Source organism: Geotrypetes seraphini, chromosome 13, assembly GCF_902459505.1.
Source record: "Geotrypetes seraphini chromosome 13, aGeoSer1.1, whole genome shotgun sequence".
NCBI lineage: Eukaryota > Metazoa > Chordata > Amphibia > Gymnophiona > Dermophiidae > Geotrypetes > Geotrypetes seraphini.
In genome coordinates, this window is record NC_047096.1 from 69,086,457 (window position 1) to 69,111,091 (window position 24,635).

Genomic DNA, 24,635 nt, shown 5'->3' on the forward strand with positions numbered 1-24,635 from the left:
ATTACACATTGTGTGAAGAAATATTTTCACCGGTTTGTTTTAAATCTATTACTTAGTAGCTTCATCGCATGTCCCCCTAGTCCTAATATTTTTGGAGTGAACAAGCGATCACATCTACCCTTTCCACTCCACTCATTATTTTATAGACCTCTCTCATATCCCCCCCGAGCCATCTCTTCTTCAAAGCTGAAGAGCCCTAGCTGCTTTACACTTTCCTCATAGGGAAGTTGTCCCATCCCTTTTATCATTTTTGTCACCCTTCTCTGTCCCTTTACTAATTTCGCTTTATCTTTTTTGAGATATGGTGACCAGCCTTTCAGCACTATATAAGCCATGAATGCAGGAAACTCCACTTACAAAATAAAGAGGAGACTGGAACGAGGAAGCTGAAACCCTATTGGCCAGGGGAGCCTTGAGAGTGCCATCATTCATCCCTAGAAAAGAAATTTGGGGAGCAGCAGAACACTTGCCAACACAGACTGCTGGAGAAAGGGTGCTGGGCTTGATGGACCATGGCTTTTCTAATGTTCTTCTGTTATGAATCTTGAGCTTGCAATCTGGCCCCTCCCTTTCTAAAAGAAGCTAGCTTTTACTGCCTGCTGAGCCTGGTAATGGCATTGCCCTGGGCTAGAGAGCTGATGTATCTGTCTGCTGTAAAATAGACATCACTTAGCATGAAAAAAACGCCTGATTGACCTGAATGTGACCCATCAGAAGGGGGAAGGAGCTCTAAACACAGAAGGGCCTTGCTAAACTCTGCACTGCAACACTTTAAGCATACTGCAGATACCCCAGCATCAGGGTTATTTGTACACCTGCTGCTTTTCCTTTACTGGCGTAATGTGCTCTCTTTTGGTCAGTGTTGGTGCGAGGTCCTAAGTAAGAATTCTCAGTTCTAGGGGTTTTCAGTTATTAGAGTGGCGTTCTTTTCTTCTACCCCTCCCCCCCCCCTCATCTCATATTATTAGCCACTGCTTTTTCAGTGACGTTGGGGACTCCACATAGTCACACTTGACAAGCTGGTGTTGGGGACCAAAATGATGTGTCAAAGGAGCGACCTAGTGGTTAGAGCTGCTGCCTCAGCACCCTGAGGTTTTGGGTTCAATCCCAGCACTGCTCCCTGTGATCCTGGGCAAGTCACTTAATTCCCCCCCCCTACCCCTATTGCCCCAGGTACATTAGATGAGGGAATATAAATTAAAACTTATCCAGATAAAACTAAATTTTTCTATGCTTCTTCTTCTAACAAAGCTACAGAAAAAATTTTGACATTAAATGGGATTACTTATAGGACCAATTCAGAAATCAAAATCCTGGGTGTGCATCTGGATAAGAATCTATCTATGAAAACATTCACTACTGCCCTGGTTAAGAAATGCTTCTTTATTTTATGGAAGCTGCATAGGATTACGGTAGGCCTTACTTTAGTCCCTCTGCATTTAGAACGTTGGTTCAGTCTTTGGTGCTCAGTACATTAGATTATTGTAACTCGTTTCATCTCGTAGGTCTACGATCAAATCTAGATGGATTACACAAGATTCAAAATGTAGTTGTACGTCTGATCTTTAACTTGAGAAAGTCGGATCACGTTACTCTCTATTATAGAGAGACGCATCGGTTGCCTTTTGAGGGACTCTATGTTATAAATCCTTACATGGTCAAGCTTCCAGTTATTTGCTGGAGCAAGTTACGCTCTTTAAAGTAGAATGCCTCAGTGTTTGTATTCCCTTCAGTGCGTGGCTGCCTATATAATACATTTTTACGATTGCATATCAGTCAGGATTCCAAGTTACGTATCTTGTTTGCTTCCTCAGGCTCCTATTTGCATTTCCGAAAACTATCGAAAACATCTTTGCTTGTAAAATTTTGGGGAAATGAATGCTTAAGTCACAAATTCTGTAATTCACTGTTTTGTACAGTCTCTTGCTTATATAAACAACATCGATCTGGAAAGTTTTGCGGTCTGTAAATGTAATGATAGATTGTGAGCTCAGCGGGACAGACAGGGAAAACTGCTTGAGTGTCTGAATAAATTAATGTAAACTGGTCTGAGCTCCCCTAGAAGAACAGTGTAGAAAACTGAATAAATAAAACCATATAAACAATGGTAAGGGCAGTGACATCCAGATTTAATTCCTCTGCCTGCCATTGTTTCTCTTTATGACACTGGACAAATCACAATGCCTCAGGTATTCCCTTAGACCAGTGTTTCTCAACTCGGTCCTGGAGTACCTCCCATGCCAGTCAGGTTTGCAGGATATCCACAATGAATATGCATAAACTTCATTTGCATTTTTGCAATAACACAAATCACACACTCCACAAGGGTCTTCAATCAATATTATAATTCCCAAGGTAGTGCACACTCAACTACCCTGATATGCCCTCATGCACTGATGTATTTACAGGATCCTCAGCGGCACCACTTGGAGCTCAATACCATCTCATTGCTCCAAGCTTTACGTGTCAACTCTTCATCGGGTCCTATCTTATACTTGTAAAATTCTATTTCTTTTATTACTTTTGCATTTAGATTTGTTTAGATTAACCATTACTTAAGTAAAGTAAGCTTTTTTAAGTAATGGTTAATCTAAACAAATCTAAATGCAAAAGTAATAAAAGAAATAGAATTTTACAAGTATAAGATAGGACCCGATGAAGAGTTGACTTGACACGTAAAGCTTGGAGCAATGAGATGGTACTGAGCTCCAAGTGGTGCCGCTGAGGATCCTGTAAATACTTCAGTGCATGAGGGCATATCAGGGTATTTGAGTGTGCACTACCTTGGGAATTATAATAAACTTGATTTGCATACATAGCCTCCGTTATATGCAAATTTTTTTCATGCATATTCATTGTGGATATCCTGAAAACCTGACAGGCAGGGGGTGTACACCAGGACCAAGTTGAGAAACACTGACTTGGACAGTAAGCCCTTTTGGGTAGGGACATATCTAACCTTATAACCACTGTACAGTGCTGAGTACATTCGCTAGCACTATAAAAAGAAGTGTTACTATTGTCAAGCAGTGTGGATTAAAAATGATCCATCTGACAGGAGGGGGTTTTCAGAGAAAGCAGCACAAATACAGCCTTGTTAGGAATATTATAAAGAGGAAAAAGATTAATCTACTTTCCCCAGAGCTATTACTGAATCAACTTCCTCCTTTTCCCCAGGGGACTAGCATGGATATTAATCCAGAAGGTCTCAGGAAAGAACAGCTAAATGTTTATCAGTTACATAACAGTGTGAAAGAGGAGATGGGGGTGAAGGCTTAAATAGAAAATGTATCAGAGGGTCTGTAATCTAGTATTTATGAGAAGATTGGTGTTGGAGGCAGAGGGGTTTGTTTTCTTTTAGGTCGCACAGAGCTGCAGGGCCAGCCCAACCATTAACCCTTTCAGGACCAAGGGACATATTTGTCCCAAAACTTTAAAATCCTATAAATTTTGATTGGGATAGTCTACAGTTCTAAATTTGATATGTACAGATTCCATATGATACTGCCTTTATGTAAACAAGCTGGTTCCGACATTCATTCATTAGCGTCGTTGCCAGATTGACGAGAAGATTCACTTGCCACACTGTCCATAAGCCAGAAGTGTGATTTAAAAAAAAAAAAAAAAAAATGATATTTCACAAAAAAAATCAATTTTTTGGCATCTGCAAGCCCTTTTTACCATAAAAATGTCGTCAAAACCACAAAAATTGGCCTACGATCCTTATGGTCCTGAAAGGGTTAAGCAAGACTAGGGGGTCATCTTGGGAAGCAAATGTGTTAGAATAGCAAAGGGATGTAGCAATCAAAAGCATAACATCAGGGCATGACACTCATGCTATCCCGACCTCAGTGTGTTCTTTTTCCCACAGAAAGGCTATGGAATTTTCAAATAACCAGTTTAACTGAGCAACTGATGTTTGGAAATTGTCCTCATTGTCCTTACCCAAGCCCTGAAGTTTAATATTTAAAAGCATGATGTACTGCAAAGAGCGGGACAGATTAGGGACCTGAAGCTATGGGAGGCAAACTACTCCCAAAGTAAAATGAATCCTCTACTATAGACCAGTAGTCTTCATTAATTTTCTATGTCAGGGTTAGGGCTACCAGATTATTTGTTCAAAGAAAGAGGATATGCGGCCCCTCCCCATTCTGCCCTGTTCCATCCCCCAACCCCAGCCCCACACAAGCCTCATCTGTTTAGGGCCATGTCTGGAGGGTCTCCGCACATGCGCAGAGGCCCTCCAGACCCGGCTCCGAGTGCAATGCTTTTCAAAACTCGGACAAACTGCAGGATTTTGAAAACCCATCCAGGCACTCGGACAGTCAGGTGAAAACACTTAAATTTTGTACAATGGAAACAGGTTAAAGATATCAACCGATATATCAAAACCACGAGCGAAAATGGCGATGGCAATTAACATGCGCCGGCGTCGGTTGATTGTCAGCGCCATTTTCGCTCGTGAATCAGAGCAGAGCTGCACAAAAATGATTTGATCCCTGAAAAAGCCAGTATTAGGTGAAACGGGTCCCCGTTGGGCATTCACATAGCGTGCTACAACTGAAGTACCAGCATCCAATCTAACTTAAAGATAAGTGCCGTTTTACACTAATTTAAAGTTTAAAAGCAATACCACTTTATAAAACAAGACGAAGCTCAATGAAAGATACCCTGATCCTGCTGAAGCTGTTAAATTAATCTCATATGATTGTACAGTGCAGGCATCTGAGAGTTTGGTCTTATGAGCACATATAACTTATTAAGTGTTCAGTGTGTTAAGATGATGTATTCTAAACAGGTCTTGGTTTTGATAACTCGGACAGTCAGGGCCACTTTGAATCCAAATGAATTGAAAGACAGCCATGTGGCTGCTGATCTGTGTGTACTAATGACATCTACCCCACCACTTTGACCACGTCTCCCCGCTTCTATCTAAGCTTCACTGGCTCCCAGTTCTCCTCAGGGTCCACTACAAATGCGCCTGCCTAACCTTCAAGTCTCTACACGGCTTCCTTCCTCCCCTGTTTCCACTATCCTGGCTCTCCGCGAATCCTAACTCCACCAGATCCTCTCAAAAATTCATACTATCATTCCCCTCTTTAAAAGGCATATCCCAAACAGGAAAACTTGGATCATCCCTCCTCTTCAAGATCACCGAGCTGTGGAACAGCTTATCCGCCCCTCTCCGGAGTGCGACCTCCCTCCAACGCTTCAGAAAACATTTGAAAACTTGGCTTTTCTCTAAAATGTAACCACTCCCTCCCTCTCCTCTTCACTTAGTACCTTCTTTCTCCCCTTTTTACCAAGCGCTTCTTCTTCCCATTGGAGTTCCTTTCTTTTGTAATTCCTGTAAACCGTGTCGAGCTCTACTTCTGTGGAGATGATGCGGTATACAAACTTAAGGTTTAGTTTAGTTTAGTTTAGTTTTTGCCTTCAAACTTTTCATTGTGTGTATCTGTAGAGCAGGGCAGCTCAATTCTGGTCTTTGAGGTCCACAGGCAGGCCAGGTTTTCTGGATATCCACAATGAATATACATGAGAGAAATTTGCTTGCACTGCCTCCTTGGTATGCTAATCTCTCTCATGCATATTCATTGTGGATATCCTAAAAACCTGGCCTGCCTCTGGACCTTGAGGACCAGAATTGAGTAGGTCTGCTCTAGAAGCTGGGCATTTCCAAGTGCATTCTTTTTATCTACTGAAAAATGTTATACCCTTCATGAACTTTATCGAATTGGTCAATTCTGAATGAAATTCTAGGAGCGTGACATGAGAACAACTCGATAAATCTCATGCTGGGAGCCTCAACCCTGATGAAAGGAATTTGAAACATGTCATGTCGGTGGAGGTGCTCCCTTGACTTAAATACACAAGATAAGTCATAAGAACATAAGAATTGCCGCTGCTGGGTCAGACCAGTGGTTCATCGTGACCAGTGGTCCATCGTGCCCAGCAGTCCGCTCATGCGGCGGCCCCTAGGTCAAAGACCAACCCTACCTGCGTACATTCCGGTTCAGCATTTTTCTAATAATTTTCTACAAAAAAAAATTCTGTGTTAATTTATATTGCATAATTAATTCATATATAAAATAGGATCCGGTGAAGACAATGGCTCGTGCTATTCCATCATGAAAAGCACTCAAGAGGATTGAGAGCCTACTGAGGATCTGCAAAAAGTTAAAAATGTTTAAAAAAAGTAAAAAGTTACTGCTATATACTGGGGTGCTTGTAATTGATATCTTTCTATTACCCAGTTGAAAGTTAGCCAGGAGTCTATAGTGTACCCTTCATGAATGTAGGTCTCTTCCCCCTTCTATTATGAGCTTGGGTAGAGGCAAAGAGTAGTAGAAAAATAGTTAGAATTATGATGAGGGCCACCCCTGGCTCCTGGGCCTTGCATTGAAGAATACTGTTATAGACTGTCATATATTTTTATCCTTTCAAGATCAGAACTACTCAGACTAAATAGGGTCCTATAAATTTTAGAAGTAAGTTTCAAGTTTATTTAAAATTTGATTTATCGTTTACTCAAACTTCAAAGCGATGTACAAACATAAAAATACAACTTTCAAGGGAACAGTACAAAACATTTGCTACCAAATGGAAAGAAGGGAAGGAAATACAATTTTTGAAAGAAAGAAAGGCAAATAGAGAATAAACAACAGGGAGGGTTAAAACCTAAAGGCTCAAGATAAATCAAAGATTAACGAAAGCTGAGAAAAAATAATCTTGCTTATTAGCAGTCAAAAGCATCTTTAAAAAGAAAACATTTTAACTTGCTCTTAAATTTATCTAGTAGATGTTCTTCCCTTAACTGAATGGGTAGGGAGTTCCATGTTTGTGATACCTTAACAAAAAAAATGTATTGTCGGTGTGTATTGATGATTTTAAGGGAAGGTACAGTCAGTGAGTGTTGATTATTGGATCTAAGTGTTCTGACTGGGGCATATGGGATCAGAATTCTATCACTGAAAGCTGGGGCATGATAAAGGAGGGACTTGAAAGTAAGCAGACATATTTTATATGTTATACGATGGACTACTGGGAGCCAATGGGCCTGCTTTAGGAGGGGCGAAACGTGATCAAATTTCTTGGCTTTCATGATGAACTTTATTTAGGTATTTTGAATAATTTGTAAGCGTTTGAAGACTTAGAAGTTACCACGTTTCAGCAGCTAATCTTCAGCTGTATGTCACGACAGAAACTTTTTCCAGTATGAATTTGTTACAGGAACCTGTTTAGAGTATCTATAATCGGGTCCCCTGAAGCAGGGATCGAAACGGGGCCGCGTTGGGACCCCCTCAATCCTGCCTACAAGCTAAGTAAAATTTTTTAAATTTGCCACAGGTGCAGTGACGTTTGCAATTTTAAAGGCAGTACCTTGTTTGGACATTTTTTTGAAGTTTTTAGAGATGAATCTTTCATATATACCTTTGAAGGAAGTGATCAAAGATTTTTCATAAAAGGACTATGATTGGAAGGTAAACTCTTTCTCCAAGGGAGGTCTCATAACCTTCCCTTCAGAGTTTCGTATCTCTGAGCTGTTTTATAAATTTGTTTGATCACCCTTCATAGGTTAGTTATCTATATAGGCCAGTTCTCTTCGGTGTTCTACATCCATCTTTGGCATTAACTTTTAATATTCAACTTTCTTCCATTTTATGCTTCCTCCTCAGATCTATCTACTTTTTCATGTCTTCCCTTCCCATCTATCCATGTGCACTATCTCCTCCCTTTCTCTGCCCTCCCTCGCCACCCATGTGTGACATCTTCTCCTTCTTTCTTCTCCCCTTTTCCCATCTATCTATAAACATAATTTCTTCCATCTCTCTTCCCTTCCCCATCACTCCCATCCCTGTGCACCATGTCTTCCCTCTCTCTCCCCTTCCTCTCCATCCCTAAGTACCATCTCTTCCTATGGTCTAGGATCTTTATCCTTTGCTTTCCACAATCTGACATCTCTCTCCCCTCCTTCCTTTCCCTCCTCCCCCCTTTGTGGTCTGGCATCTCTCTATCTTTCCCTTCCCCTCCTCCTGCGTTATTCTGGAATCCTTCCCTCCTTCCTCCTTTCCCTGGTCTGCTTTCCCTGGCCTGACATCTCTCTCCTTCCCTTTTCCCTGTGGTATGGCATCTTTATCTGCCCTTTCCATTCCCTTCCCTGGAGGTCCGGCATCTTGCCTTCCTTTTTTCCCCATCCCTATGGTCCTGGATCTCTTACCCTCCCCATGCTCACCCCCCCCCAAGTGCTTGCTCAACTGATGTTGGCAGTGCGACTGAAGTAAATACGCTGCCTTCGGTGACCCAAAAGCTTTCTTTCTGCTACTGTTTTCCACCTATTCAAGGACAGGAAGCAGTAGCAGAGGAGGAGCTTCCGGGTCACCAAAGGCTGTGTGTTTACTTTAGTCACGCTGCTGATGGCCCAAAGACTTACAGCAGCACCAGGTGAGGGGGGGGGAGGAGGACTCCAAATAGGTATGTGGGGGGGGGGGGGGGAGAGGAGGACTCTGGATAGGTGTGCGAGCTGCTTAGAGAGTACTAGATGTCTGGTGTATCAGAAAGGATTCCATGTTTTATTATTTGTACACTTGTTGTAAGATTAAGAAATGAATAAAGAATACTGATATGTGATGATTTGTGTCATCTTTTTAAAGTCATCCATTGGCTTGCACAACAAAGGCAACTGAACTTGTCTCTTGCCATCCAGTTTGTTTGTCTCCATCATTGTTTCCTTGTGTTGACCTTGTCTACAGCGGATTTTGCTCTTCTATTTCTGTGTCCTGCAGAGCTTGCCTGTTCCTCAGTATTGAATACATGATAGTGAATAGCCCCCCCCCCCTCAATGGCAGGACTATAGGTGGAGGACTCCCACTCAGTTTAGCGGGAACAGTGTGGGCTTCCTCCTAGGATGGCCTTAGGTAACCCTGCTCCTTCTATTAACACAGAAGGGGAGCAAGAAAGGTTGACATTATCTCATCTACGTACAAATAATTAAACAGTAAATAAATCTGTGAGGAGAACAGATGCTTCTGAAGGGGTAAAATATTTTAACCCTTGTAAATGGAACATGAGTCTCCTACATAATAAAATGGACTGAAGGGCACCGTGGCGAGATAAAAAAAGATAGTATAGGCAGAGCAATCCCAGAGAACGCTGGAAATACATGAGCATCGTGTCGGCCAAAGACATCCTTATCTGGGAAGAAGAATTAGATGAAGCTGCTCACTGCTGCTTCTCCACAGTGCAGGCAATTACCTTATGCTAATCTGTGTAATCTCCGGACGGTCTGAGTTATGCATGAGGAGCTGTCGCTAAATAACAGATGAGAATTTCTGCACAAAAGGCCACTTTCATTTTTAATTTTTAGTGTTCAGAACTCTACAAGGTAGGAAGCATGTGGGTTGTTTTTTTAAAACATTTTTATATTTTTTTGGTTCCTGACCTTGAATTCTTCTGCTTTTGATTTTTTTTGTACTGTCACAAAAGAGAATACCTGCATGGGGAGAAATAGTGGCATAAGTGGATATTTTCCTTGTGCTCTTTTGTTTGGGTGAATAAAGTATTGGGGGGAGGTAGAGAAGAGAATAATTTAATTATGTGGCTTTGGGCAGCGAAGATGGCTACCATTTGCATTTTACTGAACATGGAACAGGGAGATGATATTAGTGCGTGTCAAAGTTATACAACCTTGTTTGGGTGAACATAAGAACATAAGCAGTGCCTCCGCCGGGTCAGACCATAGGTCCATCCTGCCCGGCAGTCCGCTCCCGCGGCGGCCCAGACTGGTCACGACCTGTCTGTATCAAGACCAGACTGGTCAAGTCCTGTCTTCCTATCGAAGTCCTAACCTTCCGGTCTTGCACATGCACGACCTGGTTTGGTTTCTATACTCATTACTTGGTTAGCTTTTTATACATGTGTTACATCCCAGCTCCTCCCTCAGTATCCCGCGATCCCTTTATCCCTCAGGAATCCGTCCAATCCCTGTTTGAATCCCTGTACCGTACTCTGCCTGATCACTTCCTCCGGTAGCGCATTCCAAGTGTCCACGACCCTTTGGGTGAAAAAAAACTTCCTTGCATTTGTTTTGAACCTATCTTCCTTCAGTTTCTCCGAATGCCCCCTCGTATTCGCTGTCCCTTTCAGTCTGAAGAATCTGTCCCTATCCACCCTCTCTATGCCCCTCATGATCTTGAAGGTCTCTATCATATCTCCCCTGAGCCTCCTCTTCTCCAGAGAGAAGAGCCCCAGCCTATCCAACCTCTCGGCGTATGGGCAGTGTTCCATCCCTTTTACCATTTTCGTTGCTCTCCTTTGTACTCTCTCAAGTACCGCCATGTCCTTCTTGAGGTGCAGGATAATCCATTTCCGAAATGGTGACATAGAATCCATAAAGCTGAGAATCCTGTCTAAATCAGCTAGTCCAAGTACAGTCTTTGAGGGCTGTAAGCAGGCCAGGTTTTCAGGATATCCCCTATGAATATGCATGAGAGAGATCTGTATCCAATGGATGAAGCAAACATGAATATTCATTAGAGATATCCTGAAAACCATGCCTGTTTGCAGCCCCCAAGGACTGAACTAGGACAACCAAGCCTGGTCTAAAGAACAGCAGACTTGATCTCATAACATCAGTAACACAGTTCCACTAATTCTGTACTGGGCTACTGGATTGAGATAGGTTCCAAAATGAGACTATCCCTTACATTTTCATGGTGCATACTGATTTCTTATGTTATTTCCTGTCGTGATTGTATTGTCTTTTATTTTTTATTCTTTTTATTTTATGTGTATAGTTTTGTACCCTGCCTAGAACTGTGGATAGTTGTGGGATACAAGTATTTTAAATATATCAATAAATAAAGAAATAGATATTATTTCCCCCCCCCCCTCCATAGAAATGTGGTTTCCCTCAGTATTGTCATGTGCACTGGGGTCTGTTTCCGCCTTCTAATGTTCTAACTCCCACCTGTGCCTGTTATAGGATCAGATTCTGTATTCCATGATCATCCCTCTGACACGCAAGTCCATCCTGGGCTAGATTTAGACCAGCATGCTCCAGTCTTGTCCTGGAGCCAGATCTAGCCAGTCTTCAGGATTGTCATTATGAATATGCCTGAGTTCTCCATACACTGGGTTTTCAAAGCATTCAGATCTACTTCATGCATCCTCATTGAGGATATCCTGAAAACCAGAGCAGTTAGGTTTGCTTCCTGGACAGTACTGGGGCATAAAGGTGGGGGAGGGGAACCTCCAACTGGGCAATTTCTTAAAAAGGCACCTGTGTCCAAGTTCCAAAAGGAGCCTATTTTAGGAAGGCTACTTTGGTGCTCAATACTCAGTCCATGGTGGTAAGCAACTTGTAAGCCACTCAAAGTCGCAGGCTGAACTAACTCTGAATATTCAATGCCGGGGCATGCATGACTTCTGGCATTGACTATTCATGACCCGGAAGTTAGCCCTGCACTGGCCAATATTGAAACATAAGAGCAGCCATACTGGGTCAGACTGAAGGACCATGAAGCCCAGTATCCTGTTTCCAGTAGAGGCCAATCCAGTCCCCAAATAGTAGCAACATTCAGAGCAGTGCCCGGTTAATTTGGTGAATAAAGTTAGGACGGAAGCAGTGGTGTGGCAAGGGTAGGAGGCGCAAGGGGTAATGGCACCCCTGCTCTCTTCTCCGCCCCTCCTCCGCCACTCGCGCACCTTCCCTTTTCCCCAGTACCTTCAACTCTTTGCTGGCATGAGCAGCAGCTCCAACCTGATGCCTGCACCTCCTATGGCTCTCCTTCTGTCACTCACCCCCCTCCCACTGCCTGGAAGAGGGGGGTGTCCTGACTGGAGGAGGGGGTGTTCTGCCCTGAATGGCTGCCACTCACTGCACCCAGGCTCCACCCATTGCAGTGCCTATGTACAGCTGGTGCAAAACATGGGGCACTCTGTGGAGAACAGGCAAAATGTTTTTATTAAATTACCTCACAGAGGAGAATTCTATACAACTCGTCTAAAGTTAAGCATCAGGATGGAACACACTATACACAAATTCTATATCAGTAATTCCACTTTCAACTGCCATTACAGAATGCTAGCTTGAGCACCTAATGTTAGGCACGCATATTAATGCTAATGCTCAGTGGTGTAGTAAGAGGGGAAGGGGGGGGCAGACCGCCCCAGGTGCCATCTTGGTGGGGGCGCTGGCACCTCTCCATCCCCCCCTCACTACACTCACACCCTCCCTTCCCCCCATTCCTCTTTAAATCTTCACCAGCAGGAGCAACTTTTCCAGCCTGCTGCTCGTGCTAGCCTGGCTCTCCTTTGGAATCACTTCTGGGTCACGGGGCCAGAAAGTGACATCAGAGAGAATGCCAATGCCTTCGCGAGCATCAGGCCGGAGAAACTGCTCACACTGGCAAAGATTTAAAGACATGTGGGGGAATGTAGGGCATGAGTGTGGCATGGGGAGCCATGAAAGGAGTGTGTGTGTATGTGGGGGGTGCAGAGAGGAAGGCAAGGGAAGACACCACCGTTCCAGGCGCCTCCTACCCTCACTACACCACTGCTAATGCTAACTCAGTTGCTGCTGTAAATGCTTATGCCTAGCTGCTGTTAGGCACATAACTATTTGCCTATAACTATAGCTAGCATGTACAAATGCAAAGTATGTCCCGCCCATGCACCTCCCAGCTCTACACCCTCCTTGCAGTTACGTGTTATGGATTTTGCATGCTCACTTTGTAGAATACCGACTAAAAGCAAGTATGTTTGTAATTAGTGTCAATTAACAATAATTATAGCCAATTGGTAGCTAATGTCACTTATACTACTAAAGAAATAAAAATTGTCAAATTAGAGGCTCTGATATACCGCTAAATTAGCCTATAGGGTATCTAAGTGATTAACAATTAAAAATAACATATACAATTAAGGATAAAATAAACAAATACATAATTAGATTAATTTTAATTCATAAAAAGCATTAAAATAGCATAATGACGTGTAACTGGCAGTATTCTATAACAAACGTAAGGAAGTTCTTCCTCACCCAGAGAGTGGTGGAAAACTGGAACGCTCTCCCAGAGACTGTCATAGAGGAAAACACCCTCCAGGGATTCAAGACAAAGTTAGACAAGTTCCTACTGAACAAGGACGTACGCTGGTAGGGCTGGTCTCAGTTTGGGCACTGGTCTTTGACCAAAAGGGCCGCCGCGTGAGCAGACTGCTAGGCATGATGGACCACTGGTCTGACCCAGCAGCGGTAACTCTTATGCTCTTATGCTATATACTCAACTTTGTGAGCTAAGTGTCAAATTGGGCACACAAGTTTACAGAATTAAGGCTCTATTGATTTTTGTTCATTACATTTAAATCTCTTAGAAACATAGAAACATAGAAGATGACGGCAGAAAAAGGGCTATAGCCCATCAAGTCTGCCCACCGTACTGTCCCTTCCTCTTAAGTCTATACCTAGTGACTATTTATTCAGATTGACTCTCTTAGGGATCCCCTCTTTCCTCCTCTGACCCTCGTAGGGATCCCCTCTTTCCTCCTCTGACCCTCGTAGGGATCCCCTCTTTCCTCCTCTGACCCTCGTAGGGATCCCCTCTTTCCTCCTCTGACCCTCGTAGGGATCCCCTCTTTCCTCCTCTGACCCTCGTAGGGATCCCCCATTTCCTCCTCTGACCCTCGTAGGGATCCCCTCTTTCCTCCTCTGACCCTCGTAGGGATCCCCTCTTTCCTCCTCTGACCCTCGTAGGGATCCCCCATTTCCTCCTCTGACCCTCGTAGGGATCCCCTCTTTCCTCCTCTGACCCTCGTAGGGATCCCCTCTTTCCTCCTCTGACCCTCATAGGGATCCCCTCTTTCCTCCTCTGACCCTCGTAGGGATCCCCTCTTTCCTCCTCTGACCCTCGTAGGGATCCCCTCTTTCCTCCTCTGACCCTCGTAGGGATCCCCTCTTTCCTCCTCTGACCCTCGTAGGGATCCCCTCTTTCCTCCTCTGACCCTCGTAGGGATCCCCTCTTTCCTCCTCTGACCCTCATAGGGATCCCCTCTTTCCTCCTCTGACCCTCGTAGGGATCCCCTCTTTCCTCCTCTGACCCTCGTAGGGATCCCCTCTTTCCTCCTCTGACCCTCGTAGGGATCCCCTCTTTCCTCCTCTGACCCTCGTAGGGATCCCCTCTTTCCTCCTCTGACCCTCGTAGGGATCCCCTCTTTCCTCCTCTGACCCTCGTAGGGATCCCACATATGTATCCCATTTATTCTTGAAGTCCAGCACGCTGTTGGCCTCGATCACCTGCGCTGGAAGCTCATTCCAACGGTCAACCACTCTTTCTGTGAAGAAGTACTTCCTTATGTCGCCACGAAATTTCCCGCCCCTGAGTTTGAGCGGATGCCCTCTGGTGGCGGAGGGTCCCCTGACATGGCCCTGCATGCCCCCTGTATCACCGCCTCCGTACCTTCCTTCCTGTAGTATAGAATCTCCAATTTTCGTTCCTCTGATCCAAGCAAGGCTTGTGCCAGCTGCATAATGGAGCTGTTGGTGGTCTCAGGCCCCGTGAGGAAGTCGCAGGTGCATGGACGTTGCATCACTTCTACTCGTGAATATCCAAACATGTCACAGAAGCCATCGTTGCAATATATAATGGCGCAGTTCTCCATCTGTGCGTTGGCAATGAGGAATTTGCGGCCTGGGGGTGAACGAAAAGAAACGAGAGCTTGTAAATGGAAAACTCTTAACAGGCAGCAACTGGAAGAGCACAGTTCAGGGTATCCTGTTTAGAACTGCACGGAGGCTATGCACACATGCATTTCTTGCATGTCAGGAAATAAATGAATCCTAATCAGAAGAACTGTGCTTACACCACACTCAAGGAATAACTTTTAGTGATTTGGATACATGGTATACTTGTTCAGCATGAAGACAAAAAAGAAAATCCAACAAATCTGCAGTAAAAATGCGGTGAACAAAGGTACTGCAGACAAATACACAAGACACAGAAAAAGTTTATTTTAAACAAATACAAATAGACCACTTTTTCAAAATATGAGACCCAACATGGTCCGTGTTTTGAACAACACATCTTCTTCGGGGGTCCCATAAAATGGTGGTAACAAAGGCCACGCGACAAATATGCCTGATCTATATGCTGTGTACTTTAGTGATGATGATGAGCTGCTGAAAAAACTAAAGCTTTTGAAAATTTTCAACAGGATTTGCTCTATATAGTGACTGAAATTCTTATGCACTTACCATTAGAGACGTATCGGGGGAGTTAGATGCTGAAACGAATCCATGTTTCGCCCTGACCAGGCCGTTTCAAGGCAGGTCCCCCTCCGTATAGCCTTTTGCCAAGTATAACAGCCTGGACAGGGCGAAACATGGATTCGTGCTGGCATCTAACTCCACCAATACGTCTCTAAAGGGAAGTGCTTAAGAATTTCAGTCCCACCCCGAGCCCACCTCGATTGTTAAAACCTAGCAAATTTCTTTATGTGATATTCCTGTTCAATAGTATCTTTCCTAGGCTCGATGATGAATATGGAGCTGACACTCCATAAACAGGAAGATTTACCAATGAGCGCTTCTTGGCCTTTCATGCTGGGATCCAAGTGGAGAATGATGATTCCTTTTCTCACTTTTGGCTACGATGTAAAACCTGTACAATATGGGAAGGAGAGAGACTTACCCCTTAATTCTATAAAACTGTGGGCACAATTTGATGCCCAACGTGCAAACTGAAAGATCTTGAATAGTGGCAACGATGCACATAGGCCCAGATTTTCTATAAGGCACTGATATTAGTGGCCGCTGATCGTGTGATGGTGCCCTATAGAGAATCGCGCCTCCGTGAAAGATATGCATCGGAAATGTAGGCCAGGGTTGTCTGGGCCTACATTTCTGGCACCTAGCTTTGCCACGAATCATGCCTACATAGGCGCTATAGGCCGCCTAATGCCAATTCTGGCTTTAGCCACACCCATAGTGGCTTTAGGTGGCCTAAAGCGCTTATGTAGGAGTGATTCCAGCGCTGACTTTTTAGACACCAATAGGTACCTTGAAACTGAGTTAAAAGTGTCATTTGAACAGCATTTTTAACCGAGTTTGGGTGCCTAGCTTCGAAAGCTCATCATAAAAATGCATTGAGTTAGGCCAATAAAAAAGGTATTACCTTATTTCCTTTGTTTTTTTGTTTTATTTCTATATGTTACCTTATGGAAATGAATAGAGGTACTACCTATAACTCACAGGGCCAATATTCAAAGTGATTTAACTGGCAAGAAACAGTGTCTGACTGGTTAAATCTCTTGATCAGTGCTATACATTGATATTCAGCAGCACTTTACTGGTTAGTATTTTTGAATATCATCACAAACCGCCAAGCTCAAAGCCAACTGCAGTAGAACCCCAAAAGCCCAGATAGTCAATGCCGGTGCCTGGATATGGCCCAGCATTGACTAAGGAGGAATAATGCTGGTGGCAGTTTTAAAAACGCTGACCATCACCAGCTGAATATGGACCCATGTGGACCCCCATGTGTTTTCTTAAGGAAGTTAATAGGAACACCAGACAGCAAGGGGTGTCAGTCAGACAAATCAGCGAAAACTACCTCTCCCAGAATGCACTGAGCTTTGTAGCTCAGTGCTGACATCCATTAGTAAAGTATTGAGTCAGAGGGGCAGGACTCAGGCAGGGAGAAAGCTCAGACTTATTCAGAGGAGGTCTCTGAGAGAGGTCAGGTCCCGAAGTAGAGACTTCCTAGAGAGAGAAGTCTGAAGACTAGAGCTCTCAAGAGAGAACATTCTTCACTAGCCATGAGTTGAGGAGAACCTGGGAAGTCAAGAGATCTGGCAAGGACTGTTAAAAGGGTTGACTTTGCGAGACTTGTTACATGGCCAGCTGAGGTAAGCCCAGCTTATATTGAGGACTGTGGAATATGTTCATTGGTCTGGCTGGGGACCACTGGTGTAGTAAGTGGATGCAGGGGGATGGTAGTCCACCCTGGGCGCAGTTTTTGTACAGGGCGCAGGCACCAGTCCTCCTCTCATGCCCCCCCCCCTCCTTTCTGACCCTCTCACCACGCTCATGCACCCCTTCCCTTTTCTCGTACCTTTTTAACTTTTCCTGTGCAAGCATTACTAACTTGCTGCCTGCGTCAGTGATGCCTCTCTCTGACGTCACTTCTGGTCCCCACGCTTAGGAAGTGATGTCAGAGCAGAAGTGACATCAGAGGAATAGCCAACATGATGCAGGTAGCAAGTTGTGCTGTTGCTCTTGCCTGGAAAATTAAAAAGGTATGGGGGCAGGGAAGGGGGTGCATGCGCACAGTAGGAGGGGTTGAGATGGAGTGGAAAGGCGCAGAGCAGTGTGAGGGAGGGCAAAGGAGGGGTGCCACTTATCCTCGCTATGCCACTGCTGGGGACTGTTTATTTGACTGGAGAAACTGCTTCCCCTGAGCCTGTGAGGGAACAGGCTCAGAAGAGTGAATAAATAAAAGCTTTTCCTTATACTTTCCACGAGTGTTTACACTGCTGTGTGTGAGTGTGCACAGGGGTCCAGGAACACCTGTTCTGGCCTCTGTCACAAGCACATTGGCTAATCTCCTAATTAAACATATCCTCATCCTCAACCCCAGCCTTGCAATAATCAGCGATTCATGCTGCCTCAACAAGTCTCTTGGCACCACTGCTGGCAGGAGTCCAAGCAGTGAGGATGAGAAAAAAAACATGTCTTTTGCCCTATCCTGCCAGGCCTTGTGACTTCTCAGCTCTGAGGATTAACGCACAGTTAATGTGAAATATAATAGAGTTTCAGCAGACAGTGGAAAAAAAACCCATTCTAGTGGCCTTAGGCTCACTTTATCCTAGACGTATAGGCGAAGGAACACACTAGCATGTCTCTAACTCTTACTGCCCTGCCCCACATTTCATTTCTTGGCATATGGAAGGCAGTTGCCTAATAGACTGGCTGAGAACATGCCATTTATCCAGCCCTTATTAAAGGCTCACTAATGCCACAGTGGATAATGAGTTAGAAAAGGTCATAGTAACATCTGAGTGAAATCTAACAAAGAATCCTCTACTAGTCAATTTCCTCCACCCCCCTTACAATGTTTACAGACATTGTTTCAGGCCTTCAGTGAAAGAAGCAGGCCAGAGCAATTCGCGAGGCCTGCCACAAAAGGTGGGGCCTCGCAGGTCATGGTAGGCATGATAGAGCCAATGAGAGAAAGGAAGGGGTGGGGCAAGATGGGTGGCGGGCAATTTTAAGTAGATCATTCCTGGCACAGCCATCTTTTCAGTGGCGCATTGAGCAGGCGTTAGCTTTTTAGCTGGCCGCAGGGGTTAGCGTGTGATGAAAAACCCTAGCGCGGCTTGATAAAAGGACCCCTTGGTCTGTTGCATGAATACAACAAACCTACATTGTCTGCAATCACTTCCTGGACTTCTGACTTCATTTAATAAAAATGTGTTTTCCACTACAGCTCAGCAGATGATTCAAGGTTGTACAGTCAACAGTGCATAAGATTAAGTGATTAATAGGCCAGCCAGTTGTGTTTGGCACAGCTGAGCATATTCCCACCAGCAGGTCCACAAGCCACATAGTTTACTATCTTAAGAACAAAATCTAGTATCCTGCTCCACCTCGCCTCCTCACTTACTGGTTATCCTGACATGCATGATGAACTTATGAAGAGACCTGAGAACCCATGGTAAGACAGTAAAGGGAAATATTCAGTAACAAGCAGGAAGTGAGCAGAAGGAAAAAAACAGACCTTCCTGGATTAATTAGTAGCTAAGCAGGAAGCAGCAAGATAACCAGGATGTGTCACAATATTGCAAGCATCTCCTGGCTGTGTGTGGCTTCAGCTCTCTGGAGACCATGCTCTAATGACACGGGGTAGGATTAGACTCTGCTTCTCTCTGTGTTCTCATATGACGGCCAAGCAGTAGGCAGTCCATTGGCACTGATGTCATCATGCTTCACAGAAACTCCTTTATAATGAAATTCCAGATCCAAAGACTCCTTCCTGAAATCTACGAGAATTTATAGCCAAGGTGTGTGTTTGTGAAGATGTGTATTTTTATACTAAATGTCTTGATCCGTAGAAATGTGTCTGTAGAACTGTAAATTGTGCACATGTGTTTGTATGAACTTTCAACTCTGCAGGTATCTTTCTGAAATTGCTTTGATTGATTGGGTGTTTGGACAAGTATCTGCATACATGTCATGAAGGGTACAAAAAGGATGGAATGGTATTTTTCCCCAAGTATGCATCTTACCAGAAAGACATGATAGATTTAAAATCAGGTGGGTTCTAAAGTAAGAATATGCCCCTAAACTTGAGGAAAAGTTACTAAAGGTCTTACTTACTAAAGGTCACACACACACTTTGCACTATACATGCCTTGTTGGAATCTGGGTTTCTGGATTTATCAGTCTCAGGCTCACCTGTCAAGCTTATGTCTCTCCTCTTTCCCATACCTCTCTTTACCAATGAATTTCTGTCCTCTTGAATATGAGGAGAGACTGGAAGCCCTGAATATGTATACCCTAGAGGAAAGGAGAGACAGGGGAGATATGATTCAGACGTTCAAATACTTGAAGGGTATTAACGTAGGACATAATCTTTTCCAGAGAAAGGAAAATGGTAAAACCAGAGGACATAATTTGAGGTTGAGGGGTGGTAGATTCAGGGGCAATGTTAGGAAATTCTACTTTACGGAGAGGGTAGTGGATGCCTGGAATACACTCCCGAGAGAGGTGGTGGAGAGTAAAACTGAGACTGAGTTCAAAGAAGCGTGGGATGAACACAGAGGATTTAGAATCAGAAAATAATATTAAATATTGAACTAGGCCAGTTACTGGGCAGACTTGCACGGTCTGTGTCTGTGTATGGCCGTTTGGAAGAGGATGGGCAGGGGAGGGCTTCAATGGCTGGGAGGGTGTAGATGGGCTGGAGTAAGTCTTAACAAAGATTTCGACAGTTTGAACCCAAGCACAGTACCGGGCAAAGCTTTGGATTCTTGCCCAGAAATAGCTAAGAAGAAAAATAAAAAAAATAATAATAATTTTAAATTGAATCAGGTTGGGCAGACTGGATGGACCATTCGGGTCGTTATCTGCCGTCATCTACTATGAATGCATTTTATTGGTTTGGAAACATAATTCTTCCACTAACACTGAGCCAGTCTATAGTCCTCATTAAACATTATTGGACAGTTGAGGATGGGTTGTTATTGCATAGGGGAAAATACCCAAGTCCATTCACATCAGTTCTGTAATTACACTATATAAAAATTAAAAAAAACATTTATAACTGCGTCAAAACAAATAATACTTGGGATTTATATTGGTATGTCTGCCCATTCTTCTCTTCCATAAGAACATAAGAAATGCCTTCACCGAATCAGACCCTTGGTCCATCCAGTCCGGTGACCCGCACACGCGGAGGCCCAACTAGGTGCTTCATAATGAGACCTTGTTTACCTGTATCCCTCAATGTGATTTGCAAGGAGGTATGCATCCCACTTGCCCTTGAATCCTATAATGGAGGTCTCCGTCACAACGTCCTCCGGGAGAGCGTTCCAAGCGTCCACCACTCGCTGTGCAAAACAGTACTTCCTGACATTTGTCCCGGGCCTATCGCCTCTCAACTTCAGTCCATGACCTCTCGTCCGAGTCACATTTGACAACGTGAATAACGATGCATCTTGCTGGATTTTATCTAGTCCTTTTAGTATTTTAAACGTCTCTATCATATCTCCAAGCATTCTTCTTTTCTCTAGAGTGAACAAGCTCAGTTTTCTGAGGCGTTCTTTGTAGCTCAAATTTCCCATACCTTTTACTAGCTTTGTAGCTCGCCTTTGTACCCTTTCCAAAAGAGCTTAAGACTAACAAGGCATTTTTTTCAGGTTTCAATCAGGCCTCAAAAGAGGGAAGCTTTCCCCTAACATAAAGGATTTTTGGTTTTCTTAGGATAAACCAGAATTCACCATTAGAAGTTTCCCTCAGCTCCCATGCTCATAAAAGATTTGTAAAATGAGAATTTTCTCATTTAAGACATGGTCTGGTATGTCCACACTTTTTGATTGCAGAAAGGATAGCAGCTGTTGATAGCAGACGCTGAGATAATTCCTAATCTAAGAAGGAAATCAGCACAGCAGCCTTAGCCCAGAAGTTCTGATTAATGGCTATGCTCCTTAAAGTGGAGCTACACTGCTTCTCAGGCTCCTGGGTGCACCTTCACTCATGAGATGCTCACAGATGCAGACCAATGCATTCACATAGATCTGGATTTAAAAAAATTAAAGTAGCAGGTTTTGGGATTCAGCTGAAACAGTCCAAATTGGTGCTGGTGTCTGTCTGTAAACTGTTTCTCTTTCAGGTCCACCAAATTTCTGTGTATCTTCTGCTGCTGCAAATCTGGGGATATTTATCCCATGATAACATGATATTATTTTCTGATGTTTTGTATATATTTAATATTTTGTGGCACAAAATACACCCAGACCTACTATTACTACTACTATTTTGACAAGAGATGAATAAAAATTATATCTGAATGGTATGTTTTTCTTTTATATTAGGAACTATAAACCTTGTATATATGCCTCATTCATTGAAGTGTGTTCTCAAATTACATGATCCTCAGCGAGGCCACCTCCCCACTCAATAGGTATTCATTATAGGCAGCTTTACACCTCCACTCGTCATTGGATCCTTATATTTTCTTTTTATAATACTTTTTTAATTTTCAAACTTTATATTTCTTATTAGTTCAATGTAATATAAATCCTGACTAAAACAAGTTTACTTAGCTTTTTCATCAGCTCAATTCGTGGTCTCAATGCACAGAACGAGGGATAACCGACATGTTTCACCCATGTGTTCTACAGCGGGTTTTTCAAGGCTATCACTCCCTTATCCATAACTATCACTCCACTCTGAGCAGACCAATTTCCTCTTCCAGAGACCATATTTGAGAACAAATTTCAATGAATGAGGCATATATACAAGGTTTATAGTTCCTTGTATATTGTGATTGGTTTACATCTAAACCTTTTTCTCTAATAACTTTGTACGAATAGTGCCTATAAATTTAATTTCGTTTATATTATACATAAAGGAGGATTAGGAATAGTAAGGAAACATTTATTACTACATTATGTATTTACATAGTATAACACAGATATGCATTGGTACTGTATGTCACGTTTTTCTTAGACATTAAGCAGTTATTAATCTGTTTGTAATATTAGTTCTGTTCATGTAGTATAAATATGTTTAGGAGATACACTCGTTCCTCAGTACTTGTGCTACTTCAGCACAAACGTAGCTAGAGGGAGAGTATTAGGACCAAATTTTTATATATATGAATTTTGGGATAATGGGATAATTAGATGTTAATTTTAAAAATGGAAGACGGGAGAAGTTGTCTTTCTCCAAGTTGGCTGACAGGCCTACATGGAAGCCTGAATGGGGTGGGTTTTTTTTTTACTGTTGGCAGCTAAGACTATCTGCCTCTTTTCCAAAGCCATGCTAGCGGCTACCACGTGGCAACAGCCCCAAAGCCCTATAAATCTCTATGGGCTTCGGGGCCATTAGCGCAGCTTTGTAAAAGAGGCCATATGTGCAATTAAGATTAGATGCAGATCACTATAGCTTTAAGAAGATGTTGAAAACCAAGTTGTTTGTAGACGCATACTTTTGATCTGCCTTTACTAATATTGTCTGGGCACTTTTGTAACATTTTATCAAATATGTTACTGAAGAATTTTGTAGATCTTATTTTAATATGTTTTGATATTATTTTGAAGAGTGATTTGTTGTTGTTGTTTTTTTTATTGATTTTGCTTTATGTATGTTATACGGAAACTGCTGTGACTCCAGGCAGTATATTAAGTTTTTGGAATATATAAATATTTTACTTGGAACTTCATTCAAGAGCATGTTCGGAAAAAAACCAAAGCTACCCAGCATGGATACATGCTGCAGGGTCACATGACATTGGTTCTTGTATGTCAACATGGTTTCTGAAGGTCAGTGAGAAAACATGAAGGGTGATTTAAGGGATTTAGGGACAGGTACCCTAACATTAACATACAGATCTCCAGGCAAAGCTTAAAGTTCATATTTGGCAAGAGGCCGCTGAAAAATTCTCAGTCCAGCCAAGAAGAGAATGATGTGGAGCCATGAAACTTACAAGTTATTCCATACATTTCTTGACACTTTTCGTTTCATTTCATATCACTGAAACAAAAAGTGTAAGTTTCATGGCTCCACATCATTTTCTTCTTGTTTGGGCTGAGAACGTTTCAGCGGCCCCCTCATATAGTACTGATAGACATACACAGTGCTGTACATCAACACTTTTAAGAGATGGTCCATGCTCAGAGAAGCAGTAAATTATAATATGAAAAGAACAGTTGGAGAGTACCTATCTGTAGATTGCTTCTCTAATGCAGCTTTTGCAAAACATAGTGCTATGTTGGAGGCTTTTTCTGTGTGAAATGCTCATCGAGATAAGTAACTTGTAAAGCGCTTAGTTCTAAGCAGGTAAGAAATTTTTTAAATAAATAACTGGTTTCAATATTTATTTGCTATGAAGTAAAGAAATATCTAATACTCAGTGAAGCTTGGACTTTGATTATTGAATTTATCAAAGTTTCACAATAAATTGGACCAATGAAGATTGGAAGTAATTATATGAGTATTTGATATCTTATATTGCATGAACTGATGGTCCACAAACAAACAAACAAACAAATCTATCTATATATGTTATAAGAACTATCTTTCTTTGAGCAGTATGCCGTATTGATTGTTTATAATGTATTACCATTGTGGAATTGTATATTATTTGCTGAACTGCTCAGTTTTATTCTTGTTGTGAACCGCCCAGAACTGCTGATGGGGCGGTATATAAGAAAATAAATTATTATTATTATTATATAATCTGGCATTTTCTTACTATGTGGAGTTGTGGCAGGTAAGATGTATTTCCTTTGGAGCACTAGGCCCATGATGACTGTTTATCAAGTCATGGATGATCTGCCCGATACTCTTGCTTTTCACATCTGTAATTATAAAATCTCATAGTAGAAATAGGGAATATTAGCCCAGCTAATGCATGGCTAGGTTCAGAGGGCATTGACTCCTACTGACTTACTTATAATTTCAGTAGTGCTGCTAGAGCTAAGCTGTTCATGAAAGTGGGGTACATTCTTAAGTCATACTCAACATGCCACCAGGCAACGTGCTTTATGAATTTACCAGGAATTGGAAGCATAGAACAGGATATGCTGTATATAAGTAATTAAAGCTGCCCTTGAGGCCCTTAAGTGAAAGTACTGACTGCAATGAGGACTAACTGGGAAATACATTGGGCTAAATTCACTAAGCAAACTGATCGCGTACCAATCGGTTTGCAAGTCCTTTGCGACCAGATTTCCCTCCTGCAGTATTCACTAACCTGTGTAGCGATCTGATTCCAGTACGCATATGCAAATGAGGGGAACTGCATGCAAAGTAAGCAGGGACACGATTCACTAAACTTTTTTTTGATTCGACTGGGCTCGCAAAAAGCGACTGCTGAGGACCCATCAATGAAGCCCTTTGCGACTGCCCTGCCTTCTAA

The 24,635-nt window shown here is 42.9% G+C and overlaps 1 protein-coding gene across 5 annotated transcripts in view; it reads right to left on the minus strand.

The window, feature by feature from the left end:
- The window catches only part of KCNH6 (potassium voltage-gated channel subfamily H member 6), a 120,215-nt gene that overhangs the window by 71,148 nt on the left and 24,432 nt on the right, over window positions 1–24,635 (minus strand). For 3 of the 5 annotated variants that reach the window (XM_033919176.1, XM_033919179.1, XM_033919175.1), the window contains exons 2-3: window positions 19,448–19,549; window positions 14,454–14,684 (exon numbers count right to left, since the gene is read on the minus strand). In XM_033919176.1, coding sequence (XP_033775067.1) covers window positions 14,454–14,684; window positions 19,448–19,549 — 333 coding nt within the window. The remainder of the gene's footprint in view (window positions 1–14,453; window positions 14,685–19,447; window positions 19,550–24,635) is intronic. The other 2 variants (XM_033919178.1, XM_033919177.1) reach the window with 1 other exon arrangement.